Raw genomic sequence first — 27,481 nt, forward strand, 5'->3', positions numbered from 1 at the left:
TGTGGTATTTCTGGTAAAAATGGGGCCAGATGCAAAAACTTAGGATGGCTCCTTGGGATTTAATAAGAAACATTCATTTTATGATGTATAAATCGATATCTTTATTGACAAACAGCAATTTTGCTCAACAAAAAAAATTTAACCAGGCAAACAAACTTTGAAATCTAGAGCCTAAACTAAAAATAAAGACCAAAATGAGTACAAACAATATGCTGTTATTAGATTATTTTCTAATATTTAGAATACATTTAAGCAATCAACATAATTTAAATGAACAAAATGGCTAAAGTTTACAGCTTCCTTTTTGCTGAGTAGACTGCACTCTTACACATTTTCATGTAGTTTTCCTCCTTAGTATTTGATTAAATTTTACATGGAGAAAGAACGTTTGCTACTTCAGGAAGTATGTATTAAAACTGAGCTCAGTAGGTGTGAACTGTCTGTGTGGGATGGATACACGTTCTCCGAAAAGCCTGTCCTAATAGTTCACCCCTCACTCCGTAGCCCTCACTGTGCTGTGCGCCCCCACAGCGCTTGACCTAGTTAGTACTGGTTTATAGTCCACCTCCACCTTGTTAATATAAGCTCCAAGACAGAGGAGTTTGTATACTTTGTTTCCTGCTGTATACTGTGCCTAGATCAGTGCCTGGCATAGGAGGTACTCACTGATATTTGTTGTTTATGAAGAAGCCACTCTTTCCCATGAAACTGTGAAAGTGATCAACTTATATAATAAAATAAAATTTAAATATTAACTTATTTAATAAATATTAAGGCTCATGTAATAGTAAATATTAAAAATATTAACAATTGTTTAATTTTATTAAGTATTTAAAACTGGGCCATAAATTGTATGTTAATAAAACAATGAGTCATTTGGCAACAGCTATTAAATGATTTTAAAATTCACAGATCCTTTGACTCAGCATTTTTACCATTTAGAATTTAAGCTACGTACATCCTTTGAAAAGTATGACAGGATATACATGTGTTCTCAGTGCAGCACTGCTGTAACAGGAGAAAACAGCAGACAACACCTACATCCATGAACAGGGTCAGGTAAATTATGGTTTAGGCAGCTGTGAATGTGCTGATATGGAACGATCTCCAAGATACAATACTGAGACAAAAAGCAAGACAAAGATACCATGTGGATACTTATACACAACACAATTATGGATGAACCTTGAAAACATACTAAGTGGAAGAAGCTGGACAGAGAAGGCTGCATATTATATGATTCCATTTATATGAAAATATCCAGAATAGACTAATCCATAAAGACTAACCCAAAAGTAGATCAGCAGCTGCCAGGGGTTGGAGGCGGGGAGGAATGAGAGAGTAACAGCTAATGGGGATGCGTTTTCCTTCTGGTGTGACAAAAATGTGGTGGAATTAGATTAACAGTTATGGTTGCACAAAAATCTCTAAATTGTACACTTTAAAACAGAGTGTATTTTATGGCATATGAGTTATATCTCAATTTTAAAAAATCATATATATATGGTACAAGTCTATACACTGTTCTGGAAATAGATATAAGAAGCTGTTAAGCTATTACCTTACTTTTGAAAGAGGGATGGGAGCAAAGGGTATCACTTTTCATTGCATACCTTTCTGTACTGTTTGAATTTTCTCACTATATGCATATATTGCTTTTAATTATTTCTAAAATGTCAATAGGGACTGTGGAGAGATAAGATTATGAGCTAGTTTTGTTTTCTAATTTATATTTTTCTGTATTTAAAAAATGCCAATAAATTCTTTTAAACTTCCAAATATCAGACAACTATCATACTGGTTCAAGTCAAAACCGATTTTCAAAATATCATTTAAATAACATCAGAACTTAGTATATTTTCAATCAATAAAGTTTATCAATGTTGGAGGCAATTTTTTTTAAAAAAACAACGTTCACCTGACTTTTAAAACAAAGCTCTGTCCACTACACATTGACGCAAATATTTTTAGCTAAAAATGAAGCCAATTATCAACTTCAAAAGTAAGTATTAAACCCTTACTACTAAAATGCTAGAAATCAGGGATCCCGATTTGCTGCTGATACACTTACAACCTCTTCTAAGAATGTGTCATATTTTCCTAAAGATTTGGGACACAGATGCACAACACATGTTCTGTTGAAAGAAAAAGTGTGAACTGCACAGAATAACACCACCATGATAATGCTGTAAATCTGCATTCATGTTTGCTTGAGTACTATATAATTTAGTCTTACCCAAAGGGCTGATTTAAGTGTTACGGCACAGTGGACAAAAATTTATCACTTTACAGGTCTCTTTTATACAAGTGCATTCAAATGTTTATGGACTTTCATTCATTCTATTACAAAGACTCAGTGTCAATTTAAAATGTGTGCTGAGAGCCTTAACAGCAAGCTGCTAGTCATTCAACAGTTTTCTGTTGCTAAAAAAAAACTTACTACACTTTCCAATAAACATTATGTCAATTTGCCTTTATGCTACTCTCATAGTAACACAAAAATAACTAATATAATTTAAAAGCCAGATATCTACTTCAACAAAATTCATTTCCCCCAACATATACAAGCCATTTAGAATACTTTCACTTTTACTCAGTTTTCTTAGTTCTTTTACTTAAGTTCTAAGGTCTTCTAATTGAGGTCTTCTAGATCATTAATTTAGTTCCATCCATCCCATCAATTCCTCAACTGACATGTTCAGTTGGGAAAATCATGTCTTTTTGGTACCAAAAATTATTTCTGCATGCTTTGGAATCTCATTCAGTACACTCAGTCTTTCATTCAGCTTCTCACTGTCTCCTCCAGCAGCTTTATTTGCATAGGCATGTGTTCTAATGGTACCGACTGCTTTTTCTTCTAGAACAGAACAACTCAAAGCACCAGTCAGAGACGTAACAAGGACCTTCAGCCGGAATGTAAAGCAGCACACTTGCACTCTTGCTGAGAAAATCCAGCAAAACTGAACAACGGGACAGTGATGCAGCTGATTCACACTCTGAGTTAAGCTCCTGCCCTCCTTGCAGACTGGTAATAAGCAATGTGCAGACCAGCTGCTCAAGCCCAGAATACTGCTGTTAAAGTGATGACGGAAAATAAGTGTCAATCTAGAATTCCACATCCAGCTAAATGACCAATTAAGCCCAAACAGATTACTCCGTATTACTCACTGACACAACTGTTAATAGAGTAATATGAAAGGAAATGAAACCCAAAGAAGGAGTGGGAATGATACAGTAAAGCTACACTGAACACCAACCTAATTTCCGAATCCACATCTTTGCTTAGAAACTTAGGTCTTGTATATTCAGAGGAATAATAACGCCGTTCGAACACTTGATCACCATCAGCAGTAAAAGCTTCTTTACAATTCCTGGGTGGCTTTTGGGACTGCATTACTGCACGAGCTACAGAATTATTCTGAAAGAAGAGAGGGGAAAATAGATGTTTAAATTATGCCAAAGCATTTCTGCTGTATACAATTTCAAAATGTTACCTATCACTACTTTAAGATTCAAGCAGTTTTATTTAAACATTCAAATGAAATAATTTTCATGAAGATAAATTTAAAAATTTAAAAAACAACTTTCAAGATTTAAAGGACTAAACTATTAAGAGTCTTTAAAATAGGAAACAATGTTTTGTAACAAACTGATATATTTTATTTTTAAATTCTAATATTGCTGTATATTTAAAACTAAAAATTATTTTAAGTACATTTTCACATGGAAATATTTACTTTAGAAATCTTATTTTTCGTAGAAAAATGAAATTGTATTTTTTCTAAATGACTTTTACACCCTAGAAAAGATGTGAGTGAATAGCTGATTTCAATAAGATTAGTATACTGAATTACGTAGGGAAAGCCTGGAAATATTTAATGTTTTACTTCCAAAAGGAAGTAAAAAGGGGATCAGGCTTAACTGAGGTCTAATCAACCTCCTTTAGGACAGACCATTACAAAAGGACTTCACTATTTTCTTTCAGGTATCTGTCTAAAACACAGAGGGCTAAGTTCACAGATAATTACAACAGGAACCTGCAACATACATGTGCACAAGCCTCTCAGTTCCTATTCATGAGAGAAGCAGACTCTGTTTACATTAATTACACATTGGTTTTGAATTTCCTTGTCCTTTCTTAGCAAATTTATGCCAATAGCTGAAACACAATATTGGTGATCACATCCAACAAGTACACAGAAATACATACGCTGATGAAGAATAAACACTTGACTTATTTTTACAGAGCTCGAAGTTTTAAGAAAAATAATTCATAAAATATCAAGTAAAGTACTTGTTTAAAAATCAGAATGTAATAATGCATGGTATCTGTAAGGGGAAATAAAAACTGGATTTGGTAGTCAAAGAATGAACAAAAAAAAACTTTGATCATCACGCACCAAAAGAATAACATATATTGTGTCATTATTTTATGAAGAATAGCCAAAAGTTATAAAGTTCCCTGGGGCAGTAAATGCACAAACCAACCAGCTCTGTATTAGTCTACAGGTTTTCCTATGAGGTGAAAGTTCTACAGTGAACCATCAACAACGCTATGATACAGAAGCAGAATAGGAATTTGTATAACCAACCACAGTTTAGGAAATTAAAAACAAAATACAGCAAGCATCTGGTCTTACTTTGATCAGCAGCACTGTCTCTATGCCTCTCATGTCAATCAGGCTATTTGCCACAACTGCATTATCTATTTCTAAAGCTGTCAGAACCGTGGGGAACTCTGGATGATAAGCAGCTCTAGGAGACAAAAATACATGCGGGTTAACTTACCAAACTTTAATTATATATTTTTTTAAATGGGTGAGGAGATGAGAGACAATAACAAAACATGGGAAATAAGTGATAACACTTGAAAACATCTGTAATAGGATATTTTATTTTATTAGCAAACATTTATTTAATACTACATGCACTAGGCACTGCTCTAAACATATGAATATAGTTGAGTCTTGAACAACACGGGTGTAAACTGCATGGATTCACTTATACACAGATTCTTTTTCAATGAATACGGTGTGCAGTGCAGTATCCACGGCTGTTTGAATCAGGAGGTGTGGAACTGTGGCTACAGAGGGCCGACCACGGGACTTGAGCATCCACAGAGGGTCCTGGAATCAATCCCCTGTGGATATTATATTAGCTCATTTAACCCTCATGATACTATATGAGATAGATAATATTATTCTCTTCATTTTTTTTTAGATGAGGAAGCTTCAGAGAGTTTAATAAGTTCCCCAATGTCATAAAGCTAGCTAAGTGGTCAGGCTACGACTTAAACCAGGCAGCTCAGCTCTAGAACCCAGATTCTTAATCATTAAGTCTTATTGCTCATTATAATTAATAATTATAATTTCTTTAAATCTTATACTGCTATCATACATAAACATCAAAGGCAACTAATTAAAACACATTTTTAAATAGCTAAACAATTTTCTCACTGAGATAAGGAAAACTAAGTTTGTTATCAACGCAGAAGAAATATGAGAAGATATTCTTACGAATTGTAATTTGGGCTCCCTAAAGAGACAATCTTTCAACTAAATAATTTTAGCATCTGAGCTATAATACGTAGCACTGAAGCATGCACATACCAAAAACAGTAGGTGCAGAAGCAATGACTGGCTAAAGGGGAAATGGCAAAGGCATTCTTAGTGCTTAGTTCTAGAATTCCAAAACAAAGAGAAGTATCTTTGTATATATATGTTTTACACCTATTCATTCATTAATTCAGCATGTACTGACTGAGCACCTGCTATGTGCCAGATACTCTCTAGAGGATGAGGAGACAGCAGGGAACAAACAGATAATATCTTTCTCCCCATGGAGCTTACATTCTATTGAAGGGAGACAGAAATCAAGAAAAGGGGGCATACAGTGCTTTTTCACAGAAAAAAAGGTCAGGAAAAGCCTTACTAAGGTGACAATTAGCAGACATCTGAGGAAATGGGACAGTCACATCTACATCCTGAAAAGCCCAGGGAACAGCACTTGGAAAGGCCCTGGAAAGGGTTGCTGGAGAAGCTAGGAGGCCGGTTGCTGTGGTGGATGAGCAGTGCAGGGGGCACGTCTGGAGACAAAGACAAGAGAGATGACAAGAGGACACGTCACGTGGGCTTGAGAGGTTGCAGCAAGGCCTAAAGAGGATGGGAACGTACAGGGCACTTTGAGCAGAGGAATGACATGATCTGACCTCACTCTGGCTGGGATACTGAGAGTGTGGGCGGAAGGGAACCACAAGCAGGAAGATCAGCCTTTGCAATACTCGCTTGAGGCATGTGAATGGCTTGAAGCAGGGTGGTCACTGCAGAAGGGTTTAGATCCTGGATCCATATTCTAAAGTACAGCCAATAGGATGTGGAATGGCTGAAAGAAGGCAAGGATGGCTGAGGTTTTGGCTTGAGCAACTGAAAAATGGAGATGAAGAAGACCACAGGAAGAGCAGGTTTCAGGGTGGATATCAGAAATTTGGCTTTTAGATATGCTAAATCTGAAATGTCTATTGGACATCAAAGTGGGAAATACAAACTGGATGTATGATTCAGAAGCTCAGAGGAAAGAGCCCCACTAGAAATACAGTCTGGTCATCATCAGTGTATGGACTACTCTTAAAGCTATGAAACTGGATGAGCTCACCCGGGGACTCAGTGCTGGGAGCAGGTGCACATGAGAAGAGGTCTGGAACATTGACATGAAAGGTCCCCAAGTGAGAAGGAATAAGCCAGACATTAAAAAAAGAACATCTTGAGATCTGGGAAGACCAGAAGAGGGAGGTCCTAAGGATCAAGAGAAAAAGTGTTAGGGGAAGAACGAAATGATCAACAGGGTCAAATGAGCGAGCAGTAAGGAAGGAAGACGGCAGGACCAAGCCCAGCAAGGCTCGCTGGTGCCCTGACAAGAGCTGCTTTGGTATGGGGTGAAGGAGGTTCAAGAAAGAAGGGGAAGAGAGAAATGAGAGACATAGAAAATTCTTCTGAGGAGTTTCTCCTGTAAAAGGAGGCAGAGAAATAGGATAGTTACCTTAGGATAGAGTCCAAGTGGAAGTAATAACAAAGATAGGAAAGAAGAGCAGGTGGGTGCTCTAGAAATGTCAAGCGGTATCAGTGAAACAAAGTAGGGAGTGAGGGGCGAGGGGAGAGGGAACGAGAGTCTAAGAGGGAGGGTACGTGGCAGGAGACTGTGGTGAAACGCAGCCTCTGGCCAGTCCACGGAAAGCGCAGGTTTCCGTGCTGGGAAGGAGCACCTATTCCCGAGCAGGCACCTGCTAGATGAGCCTGCTCCAAAGCGCCACGTCGGCCACCCCTTCTCTTGCTCAACTTCCCTGGGATGTACTTCATATTGGTTTATATTACAATTAGTTGCATGCTGAGAGATGCCATAAGATCAGCCTAGGGGAACTAAAAGTAGAAAAGAATAGAAGCAATGACATACCAGTAGTGAGACGAGGAAAGGACCGTATGAAACAGGCTCACCAAACAACATAAAGCAGAAAGCCTAAAGCGGAAGGGAGGGACACAGGAAAACTGCAGTGTCAAACTCCAGGCAAGCACGATGAGCCTCACTGGTAAGAGGTATCACAGGACAGACTGATTCGATGGTCCTCATTAAGCTTCAAAGAAATCTTTAATAAAAACGTAATTTCTAAAGCCAAGTAAAAGGGAAAAATACCACAATCATATTAAATACAGAGAAAAACATGTTTAAGATTTCGGGCCTTTTTAAGAAGTGACAACAAACCAACAACAGAGCTGTGAGAACCAGAATGAAAGGAGCGGGAGACAGAGCAAGGCCTACAGAACAGGCTGAGAACATCTGAGAGGCAGGAGAACAAGGAAAGCAGCGTCACAGTAACCAAGGAGCACAAGGTCTCAAGGAAGGTGTGTTTAACAGTATCTAATACCTAAGAGACGGTAAACAAATAAACAAAAATAGACATGTGTATCTATCGTATTTGGCAACAAAGAAATAACTGGAGAACATAATGAATATTTCAGGGGCCAGAGAGCAGTGGGTCAAGAAGTGAATGCACAGTTACTCTGGGAGGAGTTTGATTTTAAGATGGGAGAGACAGATCAGTGACCTAGGATGTTAAAAGGGGTAAGAAGTCAATGGAGTAGGAAAGTTTAGAGAGTTGAGTCAAAATAATTAAAGAAATGGTTCATGAATCAGGCAAGAAAGTATGCAATTCAGAGCAAAAGCAGAATAGCCTTAGCAAGAAAGAGTATCTCTTGTGTTGAGATGCAGCAAAAAGTACAAATGCAGACACGGTGAGTGGCGGGCAACAGTAGGCTGAGGAGTTCAGTGGCCTCTGCTTCCTACAAAGTCAGGAAACAAGGCCATCTTGATAGGAAGGAAAACTACATTTCCCCACTGTCTCCCAGAAACTGAGGCACTTTCCTACGTACCTTGGTTGAGGTTATCTTCTTAAGTCTAATATATCTGATTCATTGTAAGTCTACTAGTGTTTCACTTTTCTTTTTCTACATTAAAATAAAATGCCCAAATTTTTAAATTTAGCATCTGAAACAATTTATACTGATAAAATTCTTCACAAAAAAAATCACTCCTTTAAAATGTTGCAAAAGTTGACCCAAGACTTGTCAATATCCTGTCAATAGTCAAAAGGATTAGTATCCAACTTCCTCACAACTTTCACTTCAACCTCCTCTTACAGCCAAATGACGTGGACTTTGTCATCCCCCAGACCTGCTCCCAGTACACCCTAACTTCCTATTCCACCACAACCTGGCACCCTTCCAGCCTTATCATGCCTGGTAAATCCACTCTCTAATTGACCAACGTCGAACTACAGATTTTCTCCCAGTCCTCACCTTCTTCCTCACCTAGCCTAAAACCCATGGCCAACTGCTAAATACTTTCCCAATAGCACTTCCTCAATTGCTTCCCTCCTCTTCTTCTGTGATACCCACCCTCTCTAAAAAATTTTAATGCAGTATTAATCCGACAGTATACATTCTCCACTCAAATTTATTCGAAAAACCCAACATTATTAGTGAAAACTCCAGCAGCCACTAGGTGTTTGAATCTTAAGGGACTTTGGGTTAGCTTCCTCTCTCATTCTCCCAAACCTCTTACCCTGCTCCTTGAGGACCTCGTTCTCAACACATACATCCACCTACTTCCAAGAAAAGTGACATTACACTGTACAAAGTTAGCTCACCTTTGCACCCCTCACAGGATACTATTAGTCACACTCAGTATACTGCTAAGAGATGAATACAATGGCTGGGAAACAACATGCCAGCAGGGCAGTGCCAGGACTCATGGGCAACCACGCAGCAGTTCATGTAGAGCAGACCATGTATGTAGCTGTCTGGAACTACTGTTCTGGGCCCCCAAAGGCCCAGGGGCAGGAGGGAGGATACATTCTACACAGATGTCAGGATCTCTCATAACCACCTCACAATTTTCAAGGTCCTCATAGGGAAATGCCCAATGACATGTCACCACACTGGCAATCCCACTAGGTGTTTAGAATTCTCCTAGTCCAGGTGCAACTAATTTGTCAGGGGTCGTTTATACCATAAGCGATGTTGTCTGGCAGCACAATAGAAATTCCAGTTTTATCACATTTTCAGAAACCTGGGATCAAAACTAGAAATTAACATAAGTTCGAATTCTCATGCAGTGAGAGAAAACACTACACTTCTAATCCCCAAATACTTATTTCTAGCCTAAAAGCTCAAAATCAATAATTCCAAAACAAGACTTACCTACCTTTGACAGACCCACTTTTCTTCTTACACGTCTCCTAAATTAATTGATGGCACATCTATTAATTAGTCACTCCAGCCAGAAATCTAGCTCTTAATCTCAATTCTTCCTTCTTTTACATTCAAGTAACAGGTTTTATTGATTTTGTCCTAAACATCTTTTAATATTTTCCTTCCTATCAATAATGCAAATGGTATTTTTTGCAGAATTAACTTATGACACCGTATCTCCATACACATTTCACACAGAGTTCTATTTGCCTAGAAGGCAATTAACCCTTTCCACCACTTAACAAACCCATCAATTAGAAGACTGATCACTTATTCTCTCTTCTTTGATTTCTTCTCTAACCTATCTACTAACATTTAATTGCTCCCTCATCTGAACGACTTCTGCATCTTGTGATGGAATTTTATTGAAGCTGACAGAGAATAAATGAGTGCCGGTGTAGTGTCTGCATACAAATTTATTCAAATACAGGGCACACGTCACTAGACTTAATTGAAAAAAGCAAAAATAGGATTTATCAGAAAAAAATGGAGGTGAGAGAGAAAAGAAAATTTAAAACGTTGTCTGGGAATAGGAATACATATACACGTAACTTTTTAAAAGTAAAGTGATTGGTTAGCCAGCAGCTAGCAAAGAGGCCCGTGTGGGTATGATACCCTTGAGATGGTCTATTAGGGTCATCAAAGAAAACAGTCACAGCTCTTTATGGACTCTGTGGACAAGCTAGTGCTGAGCTGTAAACGAGTGTCAGAGTTCTTCCTCCGACCCTTCCTCTTAACGTGGCTAGGTCTGCACCATTTCCTTCATTGGTATATAATTTCTAAGCTACACAGTATCCATTTCCCACCTGTATGTGCCTCACAACAGACCCTGTGTAAGGGAGTATCTCTCATTTATCTGTGTATCTCCAATACCTAGATTCAAATTAAAGACGTAGCTGGATGGAATTTTACAAATCAGTGTAGATACGGTTAACATTAAAAATGTTTTCATTCTTTCTGAGTCTGCCCATGACTAAGCAAAACCAGAAACAGTTTTTAGTTACTGATGCCTTACCTGTGTCTTACATCATACACCTCATTCCGAAACTCAGAAACTATTATCTGCGGCCGTGAGGTCCCTGGTAGATAAAATTTTTTCATCAGTGCCTGAAGCACTCTTTCATCAGCGTGATTATGGCAACAGTAGGCTTGCAGAAGTCCTTTCAAGCAGGATTCAATAGCCAAAGCAAGCTCAGGGTCCCGAAGATGAATACAAGCTCCTAAAAACGAGAGAAAATTATAAAAGACCACAAAAACTTACCTTAAAATAGTAGTTAAACTATTTTTCTAATGATAGTTCATAAGTGACTTCAAAATTTCTTCATCTGAAGCAATTTAAATGATACTACAGACCTTATTTTAACCAAGTGGGAAGTACCCCCATTTCACTGGATACACTGGGAATACCCACCAGATCCTGTGAAAAACCGTCCCACTCTAATGTAAGTCAACAGTGTTTTTCTGATGTATGTATATACTGTTCCAGCTTTTGAATGGTGTTTTGAAAATCAAGCCAAAAGGTTTATAGATTCTTTATTATTTTCTGTAAAACTGATTAATACTGGGATTTTAGATTTAGAGAGGGAAAAAAAATGCCTCATCGACTGAAACAGATCCTGGTATAGAGGTAGTACTTTTCTCATTTAAATGAAGAGACATTACTAAAATACTTAATATAGTACATAATACTGTACTTATATAGTACTTTACCGACAACTTATATTTACATTTACAGCATCATTTTCACCTAATGATGTACAGAATTAAGTGATAACTCCTCAGAACTCGATTTTTTCTTCTCATGTATATACGAGGATAACTAAATAACCCCAGATTTACAGTTGGAAGAGGATTTAAAAATAATGTTGTCTAACTAAATAGAAATTAAAAAGATAAGTAATTTCATAAAGGTTACACAAAACTCAGGTGGTACTGGTCTTTTAACTGTATTTTGATACCACTGCATTTTCCTAGTAATCGATTACATGCAAATTAGTTCACTGATTTATTCATTCAGGAAAAAAATCAGAACTAGATTATTCAACCCGATAACTAATTTTCCTTTTCCTAAGTTCTCTTTCTGTTGGCTATTTTATGCTTTAAAGATACAAAAGGAAAGTTACAAAGCTTAAAATGATTTTATCATTACTTCTTAAAATACATAAAAAGTCTACACGCAACTGCATAGTTCTTTAATAACGGAGTTTTAAAACTAGATTCAACAGACCTCTTCCTGAAAATAAAAGTGTATTTCTAATTTTTATTATATCGTGACCAATGGTGACAAATACCTAAAGGGCCTATGGGTTTATAGGTAAAATGTCCCTGCCCGTAAGCATCATCTATCGCTTCAAGAAGAGCTGGAACGTGGGGGCCAAATCTTTTGAGTCGATCAGTTTTACTATCTTTCAGTTCTTTCAGTTGCTTCTGATTATAGTTCAGTGTATGCTTCACATCTAATTCTTCTTCCCTAAAAAACACAAGTGGAAAAAACAGAACAGATATGTGATGCAGCTGTAGAGAAATATTGTCTTATCCCCTAACACGTGCATACCAATGAATGACACAGCTACCCTAAAAACTAAAAGCAGATTTATTTGAAAACAATTGTATTACCAGAGAAAATTGTCAGAAGATCTCAAAACTTCGCATGAAAAAAAAAATACAATAGTGATAAGGACTAGAAATCCCAGAAACTATCCAACTCCACAAGTTTAAGAAAAGTCTTACTAGAAAAGTGATTTTACAAGATCCCTTACCAAAAAAAAAAAAAAAAACCAAAACCTCTTATTATGAGGAAGAACAACCAAAAAAATGTGTTCTCTTTTAACATAAAGAGGAAAACTATATGATTTTCAAGTAACTGGAAAAAAATCTAAGAATGTTGACACTTACTTAATTCTGGTATGTTCTTCTTTGTCCTTTTCTATGGCTTGTTGAAACTGTTCAATCTCTTGATTGACTGAACTTTCTTGATCGTATAAGACCTTCACTCTCTCTTTTAACCAACATATTTTTTTTTGCCTTTCCAACCGCTCAGGTTCCAAAGATTGATCGGCACTAATGGTAAATAATCCAAAGTGAAAAACATTAAATGAAAAAATCTAACATTTTAAAAACATAAAGCAATGTGATAAAATTCCTTTAGCAATACAGAAAATAAAATACTGCATTTTACCTGAATTACTTTATTACCAAATGAGGTAACCAAGAAAACTGCAAAGTAACTATCGTACCTTTTTCTCAGTTCTTCAATTCTTTTGCAAAGCTGCTCATCATCTTTCTTTAATGCTTTATACTCGTTTAGGGAACGTTTAAATAAAACCTGAAAAAATTAGACACACTTTAGTAAAATGAAAAAACGAATACTCCATTCAAGTCTACTTTTGTGCCAAGTCTTCCAATCAGAGGCTGAATACGTGCAGACACGTATTTTTAAAACAAAGTATATACATAGGGCCACGTGAAATCATTACTTTTTTTTTTAAACTCTGAAAGCAACACAGGTTTCTACTCAATTCTAAAACCTCTACTTTAAAAAAAAATAAATGAACAGTATTTATATTTGATATGCAATTTTTAATAGTGGAAAATTTCTCTCACCTCAGCTTCATTATAAGCCTTTTTCTTAGAAGTAACATCTGCCTTCAATGCCATACATTCTGGTGCTCGTGCGTGTGTCTCTTGACTAATCTTTTCTAGTTTATCTTGAATATCCTTGTATTTTTTTTCTGCTTCATTAAGTCTGACCTTTAAAAAAAAAAACATTGTTGGAATACATTTTCTCTAAAAATAACTATATAGTTCACATCTCATAATAAACTTAATTTTACTCCAACTAAACTCAAGACATTAATTAGGTAAACAAACATAATTATATAAGATACTAAAATATAATTTAGTTATGCAACAAATGTGCTATCTTCTGGGGATACAAAGACATAATAACAACTGTCTTCAAGTAACACAATTAAAAGGAGATAGACACAATTTTGTAGAGAAACAAACACGCAAATTGATCATACAGTCTGGATGCAGTAATGCTTAATTAGGGTATGTATAGGTATGTATATTTATAATTGTGAAAACACAGAGAAAGAACCTACAGATCTGTCAGAAAAAGTTAGGGATGCCTTCAAAGCAGCATTTGAGCTGCGACTTGAGAGAGTAATCAAAATGTCCCAGAAAAAAGTTGGGGAAATGTTTACAGCCAGATGGAAAAGCATGTAGAAAGGCATTAAACCTATTTTAGGAAGTAAATATGTATCTGGAGCTTAAACTGAGAGGTAGTGGTGGCAGATGAGGTGGAGCGGTGGAAGGGCCTTGAACTCCGTAATGATCAGCTTACACTAGACAACAGGGAAACAAGAGACGACCAAGTCCATACATAAATGTACACATTCAGTCACTTGGAAGTACACAGGAGGTGAGGTGAAGGGAAAAAAAGGGAAGGATTTCAGTAAGCAGTTACTGTAATATTCTAGGGCAAAAATAATTAGGGACCAAAATGTGACACTGACAATAGGAACAGATTAGAAGTGACAAATACAAGAACTACTTAGATCAGGGATCAGCAAATCTTTTCTGGAAAGAGCCTGGTAGTGAACACTTCAGGTTTTGAGGGCTGTAAAGTCCCTGTCACAGTTACTCAACTAGAAATGCCAAGTCTGAACGTGCGGAACACGTAGGTGAGGATGTGAAGACAGATACTGAATCAAGCGCTCAGGAAAAAAGTTTGAATAGGAGATACAGATCAGAGAATTGTCAGTATGTAGGATACTTAGGAAGCATTTTATAGGATGGTACTGTAGTTTTGTTATTGAAACATCGATAGTGTCATCTGTATGTTTTTTTTTTAATAAAAATTGAAGTTGGTACAGGTGTTACACAAACTAAACATAAGGTATCTATTTTCAGTTTTAAATTAGGCTAATATAAGCTTAAAGTCTGCTTTAGACACTATTTCTTCAGAAACTATCCATTCAAAAGTCATTCTATAATCAATAAATAAGTATATACTATGTGAAAGGTTTTATGTAAGACATGATGGGAAGGATAGAGATAATAAGATATCTTATTATCCAGAAATTGACCATTTACTACACAGCGTGCCCATACACTTAAGTAGAGCACATCCCCACAGAACTAAGTATCACCCAGCCTCAAGATTCTCCTTTTTCCGTTCGGAAAAAAAATGAGCATTTATTAATCAGACTGGATCTCACTTTCAGACTGAGGAATAATTAAGAAGGAAAGTAACTTAAGATCTTGCCTTATGACAAGCTAAGAAACGAAGCTGAGAGGAATTTAGCAAAATTCAGAATATTCTCAAAAAAATGAAAATCTGAGGTGAGAGGTTGGTGGGGTTGAATTTCCATTTACTATCAGAAAAAGGAGTAAGAAACTAAAGAGATCACTAAATCTTCACCATTTTTGTTACTTTTATATATTTATCTATTACCTTTCATGGATTTAATGATACAACCCTCAAAGGAAAAAGACTTATATGCTTATCTCAGGGGTAGACAAGAAAAAGCAAGGTAGGGAAGATTGTACCCTGCACTACAACCAAGCCTGGGAGCCAGAAACTCCCAAGCTAAGTAGAACAAAATATTAAGATGTAAGTCAGCCACATTGAGTACATGGCGGCTCCCATAAAGAAAGAAAAGGCTACACGTTCTACTTCTGGCACAACAGCAGAGGAATCCTTGTGAATATATTAAAAAAAAAAAAACCACTGAACTGTACATTTTAAATGGGTGAATTGTATGGTATATGAACTATGTATCAATAAAGCTGTTAAAAAGAGAATGAAAAGGAGAACATAAAGAGTGGCTCTATGGTAAAAGATCCACGTGGAAACGCCAGACAGAAAATTACTGCCTTTATTTACCACTCAACCAACTTCTACCTCTAGGCCCAAGTAGGAGACTCTTAGGGGTTTCCTAAATTTTAGATAAATAGCAGTTTTTACCTGAGCTCTTAGATCTCAGGTTGAAATGAACCTTAATAGACCCAACAACTTGTCCCATATGTGCTCCACCAACACGAAATCCTCTGATGGGCAATCTTGATTCTGGACCCTAACACTCAGTTCCCTGAAAGCTCCACTAGCAATCTTTGGGTGCTGTGTTCAGTTCTGAATTTGAATACTTCATGATACTCAGGTTTAACGCTATTCTAATTGACTATCATCCTAGTACCCCTTCATTCTTCAGGCTGTTTTATGTTTCTACTCCTTAATGAACCCAAGAGTAAAAGCCTCATACTTTAGTATCTCTAGTCCGTAACAAAGTACCATTGTTCACATGCATGAATTTCAGTTCTACATCCCTAGCCTCAGACAGGCTGAGCATATCCAAACACAGTACTCTTTTTTAAAGAGAGTTGCCATAACGGTCTTTGCACAAGAGTTTAAATCGGCTTCACTTAAGTAATAAATTCAGCTACAGATAAAAATATAGGTTGAAACTGCTTCTTTTGTACATTATAAATAGTCTAATATCAGCATTCTCGTAAGATTCTAGTTACTAAATCTGTATAAAAGAGTATCATTACCTGCTGTTCTTCTGTTTTCCTCTCAAGTCTAGCAGCACGATCTTCTCCAATTTTGATATTATCTCTGATAGCATTCAATTGCTTTTCAATTTCATTGACCTAAAAAAGAAATTATACAGCAAATTATATAAAAGACTAACTATAATCAAATATATTCTGTATATTACAAGCATATGTGAATAAGTAATTAAGTGAACATTACCACTGCCCAAGCCATTTCATGTTTCAAGTATTCTAGATTGGTTTTCATCGTACTCAAACCAGCAATACTTTGAAAGCGTTCTTCTTTCTCCAAACACTGACGCTTCAGTTCAGTAAGTCGCTTAAAATAAGAAAAAAGAATATATTTCTTACCAACACTTAAAACACAAGACTTTCTGTAAATGTATTTCTTTTGAATATGCTGTCTAAACAAGTAGTGAAAAAGATTTGCTAGGAAATGACTTCTTTAATTAAAGCAATAATAAAAATAGTTTTGGTTCTTTGGTATACTTTTACCAAGTGCAATAATCTTATTAATTCTGTCACTCTTCAGATGAAGAAGAGAAAAGGAATAAAAGGTTAAAGACCACACAAGTGCAGAGAAAACTCAGTCTCCCATCTTCTCTCAATTCCCTATCTGATATACTGGACCACTCTGGGCAAAGGAAACCCAGAACCATTTCAAAGATCATGGAAGGCTCACAAGGAATTTATTTCCAAAAATCAAATGTTAAATTTTTTCTTACCTAAGTTTTCTCTTAATAATTTATCAATAAAATCATTAAGCAAAAATTAACTCTAGTGACACATAAACAGCTTCTAAAGCTGCCCACCTGGGTAGACAGCCTCTCCTCTTTGTTCATGGTTACCACGTTCAACTAGGGCCTTACACTGTGGCCCTTAGTGTGTTTCCCAATACAAGTCACTTTCCCATTCTTCAGGGTTATTTCAGTCTGTCATCACTCTCTTCAAATCGCATATACCCCGCCATCCTAACCGCTCACTCATCCTCCCTGCCTCCTACTTCACAGAATCTAGAAGCTATCCAGAAGAAACCCTCTCCAACTTTCAATAAGCTTGTATATAAGCTTAAAGCAGTCTTCTCTTCCTCCTGCTATAAAAGAGGTTGGCTTCATTATACTGAAGTCCAGTCCGTATCTCCTACCTATATTTGGATCCTACCCACCCTCTTCTGCCTTCTCAGGAAGTCTAAATTATTTGATTTTTCATCCTATTCATCCTCTTTCCTTTTTTTTTTTTTTTTCTACTTCACCCTCTTCATTGACTCCTTTCCATTATCCCATTTAAATCTTTACCAACTTATCTTTCCTACTTACAAACAAAATCACCACCATCCATCCCTGGGCACCACCTCCCCCTTGGAAAGTCGTCTTCCCCTTTCCATCCAAGTTTCACGGAAATTATCTCTAGCTCTTCCATTTCCTCACATTTTCAGCTCCACAAATCTGGCTTCCATTTTCATCATCACCTTCCATGTCCCACATAACATCAGCCCAAATCATTTCAAAGTTCTTCTCTCCATCAACACTGCCACTGCCCTAACTCACAATGGCATCATCATCTCTCTGGGCAATGATACTACCCTCCTCACCGATCTCTCTACATTTGTTCCTTCCTTTCAGAAATTCACCCTCTTCTTCAGCAGAGTGATCTACTGAAAACATACATTCAATCAACTCATCTACTTCCATGTGTTTTACTGCCCTTAGCTTTTAGAAGGTCCTCCTCAATCTGGCCTCTTAACTCTCATTCTTGTGTTCTCCACTCTAGCCAATGTGGAATTCTTTCAGCTTTTTAAAAACACCATGTGCTCTCTTGCCCAAGACCCCAAACCATGCTTATTTCTTGGAACACAGTTCCTCACTCTCACCATCCTTTGCCTGGTATTATGCATCCTTCCATTCTTACCTTCAACATTGCTTACTTAACAACTATACCCCTCCCATTGCCCCTGCCTTGTCCCTAACCCCCTTTGCTAGCACCTTATTAAGTGCTTCTGCATAAACTAATCTTTAATTACTTTACTAGTGCTCACCACACTCAATTATGTACCATCGGTTTCCTACTGAATAGTCAGGTGAATGACCCCAAGAATCCTAATATGTATTTACCATTAAATGGTCATGGCCAAAGCACAATGCTAACAGGCATGTGGCAGAACTCACTATTTGATGGCTGAACGACTTCTAGCTTCTAATCTTCACATTCTATTTCCTAAAGACTAAACTATTCAAACCCAGAGTTTATTTTGAGAATATGGCACATTTAATTAACTAGAAAAAAGTTCTTATTAAGTGCATATTACACCATAAGAAGCTCTGTTACATGATACAGAGAAACACTTCTTAAACTTCATAACCAAAATATCTTCAATCGTTGATGACAAAGTACACTATAAAACGGGTGTTTAAACATCAAGCTGTTTGAAACAAATTTCTTCAGAGTCCTGATTTACTGTTTTTAAAATAATAAATGTAATATACACTATGTACATTTGTTTGAGTATGCAAATATTTCCTTTCCTCAGTAATAACACTGATACTCCAATAAAGTGCTACATTAATTCTACGGTTTATAGTACTTCCTTGTATACGATCAAATACTCCAGGTTTGAAGAAGTAATATGGGGAATAAAAATAAACAACCTCATCTTTGTTTTTCAGTTTTCACTTAATGACCCATACAACTATAAACCCAAATTTAAGTATGTATCCCTCAAAGAATTAAAAAGGTCAGTGTAACATCTAAAAAATCTGACTTGAGTCAATCATTAATACAATTCTATCTTAGCAAAAGAACATGCTAAGAAGTTGCTGAAAGCAACTGATCGGATAAAACTTGACTAAATGACAAAAGAACAACATAAAGAATCACATAAAAATTGGGGGGACTTAATATTCTGGAGAAACAGCTGAAACATAAGCCTTATAACTCTGAGGTCTCTGAGTATCAGAGAGAAGGTGGGTTCTTCAGGACTCTGAAGAGGAAAGCATAAGAACAAAATAGAGCAGATGTGAAAACAAATGTTAGTAAGCCACGCTGGACTGGGTGATTTCAAATTTGCACAACTGCCAAGCTAGTGAGTACCAATGCAACAGCTGCTACCAAGCTATCAGTGCTTAAAATGTTAACGCTTTACCAGTGTAATAAAAAAGTTATCTACCATATGTAATTATAAACGCATACTATGTTCAGTATCAGCGTGAGGCGTGCGCTTATTTTCCCATCAAAAGAAATACTACATTTTTGAACTACTTCTAAGGGAGAATTAGTAGTATCTTACTGCGGTGTCGATCAGCCATACATCAAAAGATAAGCATGTTAGATACTGTCCTGTCCTCTAGTTTATAGTAAATAGTTTAATGGTAAATACATATCAGGATTCTTGGGGTCATTCACCTGACTATTCAGTAGGAAACCGATGGTACATAATTGAGTGTGGTGAGCACTAGTAAAGTAATTAAAGAACTAATCAGAACAATAATGACATGGACACACCCATTACTATAAAAGAAAAAGTAGACTCACAAATAGCCTAAATGTAAAAACCACACTTCCTATACTTCATGGGGTGTTATGAAAATGCTACTAGTTTTATAGAGATATATAGGTACATAATTTTATAATACCATCTACCTGATGTAAGTACTGTAAGAATTTGATCTCAAAAAATAATTGCATTATGTGTTTACAAACCTCTTCTCCTTGATTTATCTGCTCCTTTGTTCTTTCTTTGGTTTCCATAATGTATGAATAATCTTCTTTCATTTGTTCAAGTTGGGTTGCTTTCATAAAGAACTACATCAACAAGAAAAGCACAGTTAGGACTCTGTGAATGTCCACGGGACTCTGAAAAAAAGGATTTGTTCTCTAAAAACTTTTAGACCAATTATGTACAAAGGCATTAAAAGCACACTTAAGTAAACACAAACACAAAAGAACATGTCTTCTTTTAAACCCAAAATTTACTTAACACACTATGCTCATATATACATTGCAAAAGTTCTTACAACTCTGTGAAAAAATACTTTTGGTGTAATGGAATACCATTCTGAAAGCTCATTTTCACTGTTAGTCCATTCTTTAAGCAAATATGAAAACAGAGAAAACATCTGTGTCCTTGGTATTAACCTACCGTAAATTTTTAGCACAGGAAATACCAAAACCCGTTCAAAAGTTACACTGTAAGCTGCAGTGGTATCAAATATTTTGTTGGCTTTTTAAAAAGTTTTAAACAATTTAACATTTATAAATTACTATGTAAGTATGGCCAATCATTCCCTTGTATTTCCCTCAGATTGTATTTCCCTCAGAATAATTCACTCTCTCTCAGAATTAAAAGACAGAAAGTTAAAGCAAGGATTTACCAAGAAAATTATGCTTCCGTCTTACTTGAACCATTTCCTAAATTAGTGCTACAGTATTACTTTAAATAGTAGCTTAAAAAAATACGCAATATTTATTTTGTGATCAAGAGTAATGTTCGGTATGTATGTTTAATCTATACATGTATTCTTTTTGGTTAAGTTTATGTTTAATTTAGTGCTTCTTACTTTGTATTTGTCTCCTTCGTTTTTAGACTGTAAGAACTGCTTGCTCATCTCTTGTGTTAAAACAGAAACTGGATTATCTACCTGAAACAAACAAACAAAAAAAGATTATCTTTAAATATTTCACTTTGATGCCTGAAAGAAAAATGAACTGAAATATACATTGCAAGTGACCTATGGTGCCATAAGGAAGGCTAAGTACTAGCCAAGGGTTAGTGCATGAGGGTAAATATACAAAGAGGAAAATCTTAGAAAATTTTAATACGGAGAAAATATTTCAAAATTCCATGATACTAAAATAAATACTATAGTCAAAATTAAATACTCTGTCATTACATGAGGGCACAAACACAAGAACTCTCTAAAGAAGTGTTTTATTAGGAAGTTTTCATTTCTTTCACCTGTTGTACAGAATATCACTCCTCTGCTACTGGGTAACCATCTGACAACAGAGCTGGAAAAGCTCTAGCATGAGAGTCCGCTGACCTGGGCTCTTATCTGGCTCTGTCTGAACCGCCTATGTGGCCTCAGGCAAGTTAGTTACTTCCTCCAACTAAATACAAAAAAATCCAACTCAGTTACTTCTAATCAGAACTATAATGACAAGTATTGTTTATTTTTCATATGGCAGTTCTTCAGATTTCCTATTTCCTATTATTTCTTCATGAGGATATTATAAAACAAATGGAAATACTGGAGTCATTTCTATCTTTTGGAGGAGGAGTCATTTTAAACAAGCCATTGCTTAAATTAAACTACCTTTGGCTAACAAATTACAGTTAAAGTAACTGCATTGTAAAATAGTTCAAAGTACAGCTGAAAAGTTTTTTTTTTCAACTTGTTTCAAAAAGATTCAGGATCACTTATTTGTATCTTTAGTGTTAATAACAGGGTAATTTACATGTTAGAAAATAATCTTGTTTGTAAGGTATAGAATATGTAGAACCAGTATAAATGAAAATAAAATGTTTAACTCCTTCATTTTACCATCTGTAAAACACTGATCATACTTTATTCAGTATACTACTGGTTTAAACCTTTCTTTTAAGTAAGATTTTGGGTCTTCTCTTCTAAGGTAATAAAAAACATACAGTTACAAAGAACTTGCTACATATCATACTTTTCATATTATATAGGTAGACCAGACTCTGACTGCCACATAATTTTTTTATAAGGACTGTGTTCTATCTTAATTTCACACTGCATCTGACTTCTTAAAAGTAAGACCCAATGCCCTAGCTTTAATGACAGACAGTTTATTACCAACTTTGGATTAATAGCTTCACCCAAGTTCAGATTACTTTTTCTACATCCTCTTGAAATGGAGACTCTAATTTCAATATTACTCTAGAGATTATTTAAAAACCTGGCAGCTTTACCTGTTGAGACCCAGGAGCAAGCAAAAGGCAAGCACAAACAGGTAAACTTCAGAGAAAGGGTAAGGAGAGGCATGGGGAACAACTACCATCAGGTCCTTAAAGACATTAAATTCTCTCCTTCCAGCTGGTTACTCTGAACCAGCACTGTCCAACAAAAATATAATGCAAACCACACGTATAATTAAATTTTCTAGTAGCTACATTAAAAATGTAGAAATAGGTAAAATTAATTTTAATAACATATTTTAACCTAATATATCTAAAATATTATCAGTTTAACATATGTAATCAATGTGAAAATTGAGTTATTTCTTTGCATTAAGCCTTCAATACCCAGTGCGTATTTCACACTAGAGCTCATCTCCATTTGGACTACCCACATTTTGAGTGCTCAATATCTATCCCTATGTGGTTAGTGGTTACTGTACTAGTAAATGTAGCTCTAGACCTCTGTATTTGGATCAATGAACTTGAACCTTTAGTTTACTGAATCATACAAGAGGACTAAAGGAGTTATGATAACAATCTTCAAATATCCCAAAAGAAAATAAACATGTTGAAGGAAACTTTATTCAACTTTTCCCATTAATAAAACCTTTTTAGTAAACACAGTTATCTACAGAAGGAATCAGAAGCCCCAGGTACAGGTCACTCTCTCACCACTATCCATTCAAGTACCTGCTGAAGGAACACTTGGTGGAGATTCTACACAGGGTTAAGTGTTGGGTGTGATAACTATACTAGATGTCCTTCAAGATTCTCCCAACAACTATGATTCATAAACCCTACCTTTTCCTGATTTTGCTTAACAAATTGTCCTGCATTCTAGTCTCAAATTTATTTGCTGGATCTGCTTCTCTCCAGATTTTACTAATTATTTTTCTAAATCTCTGTTGCCCAATATGCTAACTACTAGCTACATGCAGTATTTTACACTTAAATTAAATAAAATACAATAAAGCATTTGATTTCTCAGTCACACATTTCAGGTACTCAAGAGCTGTATGTAGCTAGATACCATAATACAGCATATTTCTACCATTACAGAAAGTTTTTCTGGACAACTTGTTCTAAACCAAACTGGGAAAGAGACCCAGACTCATAACTGTTCTTTTTCCTTGGTGACTGCTCTTGGTGTTCTTAATCCTGGAATAAGGCAGAGTGATACAATGGGCAGAGCATCAGAACGGAACAGGGATGCCTGCATCCCAGTACAGGCTCTACCAGTAACCACGCCTGGACAACTCTAAGTGCAAATGTACTTTTTCTGGCTCCCAGTTTCTCACCTACAAAATAAAGGGTCTGGATTAGATGACCTCCAAAAACAATTCCAGTGCTAATGTTACAGGACTATATGTGCCCTATGTCCAATTATTCAGTCAAAGTATCTTAGTGAACAGACTCCATCCTTGTCTCCTACAGGTATGATGAATAACTCCAAAATACATAAAGAAATGCTTTCTTTATCTTTCTAGAATAAATTTCTACAAAAATTTAGCAACTGAGTTTAGGAAATGTAGATGCTATTCTGACTGGGATAGCAGAAAGCAAAGAAAGTTTATAACATACATTTTATTAATATAAACTTTAGCACAAACTAACATTTGTACACATTTAGTATAGACCAGACATTCTTGAGTTTCTGTCAAATTAAAGATGATATGTTATGTATTAAAGGCTCCTGCTGGATTAGGAAATTTTAAGGAACTTTACTAACAATATAGTATATATATCAACCATGTGGTCAATTTACTCATATGAGGCCATTTAAATTCTTTCTACACCACAAATGAAATCACACAAAAAAGTAGCCAGTTGTATTTATTCATCTGAAACACAAATTTAGCAATTACCTGTATGTTAAAATGATCAAGAATTCCAATCAATTCTTCTTTCCTAGTAGAAACCACGGCGCCTAGTTATGAAAACATAAAATGACCAGACTGTTTCTAGGGCAATAATACATTTTTTTAAATGAGCAATTATTTATATATAAATATTAATTCACTTTCCCGGCGTCACCAAGGAAAGTACCACTGAATATACACACATCTGAATGAAGCAGGATGACACACTAGCCATGACACCAGTACAGAAGAGAAAGCAGCACACAGGTGCAGTGACAGTGTTTCTCTTCTTCCCACAGCCGAACACCTTCTCTCCCTCCTCATCTATCTCTTCAGTAACTCTTTATACCCACCCCCTCCTCCTTCATGCCCTTTTCTATCTTTGGCTAACCTTCTCTTTCCACATGTGATAGAAGCTCTAGGAGTGAACGGAGATCTGCAGGTGAGATCAAAATAGTGTATCCTAGCCTGTTTCAAACAGACCCAAATTCTGCTAATCATGGTTCTGCTGTAGAATGGCCTGTGGTAAAACAACTATGTGTACTATATTTAAGTATATACATACATGCAGCCGAACAACCCTCTTATAAGAAAGCAGCTTCAAAAGATGAGATGTGTTCTTTCAATGGTACCAGCACAATCACTTAACTCTTTCTAACTGGATATTTACCAATATTTGTATGAAATGAGAAATTCATAACAAACCTGTTTCACTTTTCAATTTGTAAGATCGACTTCCATCCATGCTGATGTGCTGTTGCACAATTATAGAGTCACCATACACATTTGCTCTGTAGGCATCATCTCCTCTGTTCCTTAACGTTATAGAGATATCTGCTGAGCTAAAGCAGTAAGGTTAAGCTAAGTCACATGAAGGAACAGGACAATTACAACATCAGGCTACTACAATTTTCAAAACTTCCAAGTAACCTGGCTAATTCATTTGAAAAGTAGCTTTATACCAGCAGTTGATGGCTGACAGGCTACTACAGAATAATGTAAAGACATCATGCCTCTCCAACAAGTAAAGCTGAGAATAAGAGAAACTTTATAAAAAACAATTGACTATTCTATCCATAACAGAAATACTACATTTGCACAAAATCCATTTAAGTTTTGGTTGTTTTAAATCATGTAGAAAAGTTACACATTTTCCTATTAGCAATGTGTCATCAGTATTATACTAACTACTTTTAATTATACAATTAAGCGTCATCCTGATGCTTTAAGAATGATGAAGTAAGAATTAACAAGAAGTAATAACATTTTCTAAGAAGATTAGAATTAAGGGAAACAACTTAAATTTTTCAATTACTTGGCAATAAAAAAAGCCAAAGTATTTGATATCAAGAAATGTAAACTAAACCTTAAAATTTTATAGCCATGTATATTTTAATTATGAGGGGGAAAAAATCAATCTTTATAATTCTACTCCAACTTCTGTTAAAATTAGACTCAGCAGAAAATTTTTTAAAAAGTTAATGGAGGGCATTAATAAATACAAACTTATAATTTCCTTAAACATAAATGCAGACAGTATTTTCTCTGTTAACATGACTACCTGCAAAAATGCTAAAGCTCTCTAATGCACTGGTACTTAAATGATATATTTAACAAACTTTGTAATGTATTTGTAATCATACTTCAAAATTGTTCCCATTTGCAGGAAACGTAAGGAAAAATACTCAAGATGAACTTCACCGTAAACTGATATCCCATTAGACACCCTGAAGGATGCTCAGCTCTTGCTCCGTCCTCTCTTCCATGCCAGCAAGTGCCCTCACAGGAGGGCTTAGCAGCCAGATCAGCAGCCGCCATCCCTCCCTCAAGGGACTGAGCTAAATACAGAAAGTGGAGACTAACTGAGCCAGATTCCCTTCTTTAAAAACTCAAATTCAGAGAAACTAGTAAAATTCAAATAAGGTCTGTAGTTTAGCTAATATTGTACCAATGTTAAGCACACAGCTTTGAATAAAAGCAACTTAGTTACTGAACATGTCAACATTAAGGGAAACTATACTACCTTTGCAATACTTTCGTAAGTCTAACATTATTTCAAAATCACAAGCTTCTAAAAACAAGGTCAAATTAAGACACAGTCAAGTGGAAAGATGGTGATTCTTTGGAGCTACAAAGTTCTGAGGCCTCTGGGACTAGAGAAACCAATTTGGGGCATGATACTCTGACGAGCAGGCACCAAGTCTGCAGACACTGCAGAGAGAAGCAGGAGCATAAAACAGATAAGCTCTTGGGAGACCACCTGGACAGACTAACAGACACACCATCACAGGTACTGGCCGTGAGTCAGATATGGAGAACACAAGAGCACTTCCTTACACGTGCAGCCCCACAGACTAAGACACTAAGACATAAATGCCTTATTAAACACAAAGACACAGAGTAACAAAGACTTAAAGAATAAAAAACAGCACATGTACTGGAGACGATGAGGGGGAAACACATCATACACCTGCACGCCTGTCACAGGGGAGGGAGGAGAGACGGCACAGAAGTGCAGCCTACCCAGGGAGGCTGCAGCACAGACCGGACCTAAGGAAGGGAGAGGGAGACAGAGGCCCAGACACAAAGACACAAAGAAAGCCAGAGACACAAAAAAGAAAGACCCAGAGACCAAAGATCCTGGGTTTTGAGTTCTCTCTCAGTTCTGGTCAGCTGAGATCCAATTATGCTTCCTCCCTGCAGATTCCAAGATATATACCCCTGAATCTTTATGAGAAATCTCCTCTTGTGAAGCTACCCTGAGTGGCTGGGGTGGGAGGAGGTGTGTGGGTGTGTTTAATCAGAAATATCTAATTAAGACAGATATGTTCCTGAGAAGTTGTAATTAATGAGATTTTTCCCTGGGTTGATTCTAATGAACAGTCAAAGCTGAAAACTATTAACTAAAGTATATGATAAGGGAAGGGTAGCTGGCCTATAATGTGGAGCAAAAATATTTTATTTCACTAACTACTATGATTACCTAATATTAAGGGAATGTACCTAATGAAAACATTTTAAAAATAAAGTGACCTCTCCCTTGATTAGACAACATCTACTTTGTTATTTTCCTTCCTAGCTACTCCTTGCACTTGAAAGCTATCTTTAGTATTGTGAGAACTTTGGAGGTACTGGTATCCTATTGCCATATGAGTTTAATAAATATAAGAAAAGCAAGTTATTTAAAAAAAATTAAGGCTTACAAAAAAAAAAAAAAAAACACAAAAACCTCACAATAAATGCTCAAAAACCTGTAGAAGGAGCCAGGGATGACTGAGCTGGGACTACCTGCTGTCTCCCCGCTACAGTAATGTCGCTGGTACTGAATTTGGGTCAAGAGCCAT

General features: G+C 36.2%; 1 protein-coding gene across 4 annotated transcripts in view; it reads right to left on the bottom strand.

The window, feature by feature from the left end:
* The window catches only part of SMC6 (structural maintenance of chromosomes 6), a 74,760-nt gene that overhangs the window by 31,803 nt on the left and 15,476 nt on the right, over nt 1-27,481 (bottom strand). For all 4 annotated transcript variants that reach the window (XM_074341695.1, XM_074341694.1, XM_074341693.1 and 1 more), the window contains exons 5-17: nt 24,843-24,979; nt 24,144-24,205; nt 20,915-20,995; nt 20,058-20,159; nt 16,561-16,680; nt 16,359-16,457; nt 13,404-13,550; nt 13,037-13,125; nt 12,696-12,860; nt 12,092-12,270; nt 10,816-11,020; nt 4,641-4,755; nt 3,258-3,418 (exon numbers count right to left, since the gene is read on the bottom strand). In XM_074341695.1, coding sequence (XP_074197796.1) covers nt 3,258-3,418; nt 4,641-4,755; nt 10,816-11,020; nt 12,092-12,270; nt 12,696-12,860; nt 13,037-13,125; nt 13,404-13,550; nt 16,359-16,457; nt 16,561-16,680; nt 20,058-20,159; nt 20,915-20,995; nt 24,144-24,205; nt 24,843-24,979 — 1,662 coding nt within the window. The remainder of the gene's footprint in view (nt 1-3,257; nt 3,419-4,640; nt 4,756-10,815; nt 11,021-12,091; nt 12,271-12,695; nt 12,861-13,036; nt 13,126-13,403; nt 13,551-16,358; nt 16,458-16,560; nt 16,681-20,057; nt 20,160-20,914; nt 20,996-24,143; nt 24,206-24,842; nt 24,980-27,481) is intronic.

Source organism: Camelus bactrianus, chromosome 15 (assembly GCF_048773025.1).
Source record: "Camelus bactrianus isolate YW-2024 breed Bactrian camel chromosome 15, ASM4877302v1, whole genome shotgun sequence".
NCBI classification, from domain to species: Eukaryota; Metazoa; Chordata; class Mammalia; order Artiodactyla; family Camelidae; genus Camelus; species Camelus bactrianus.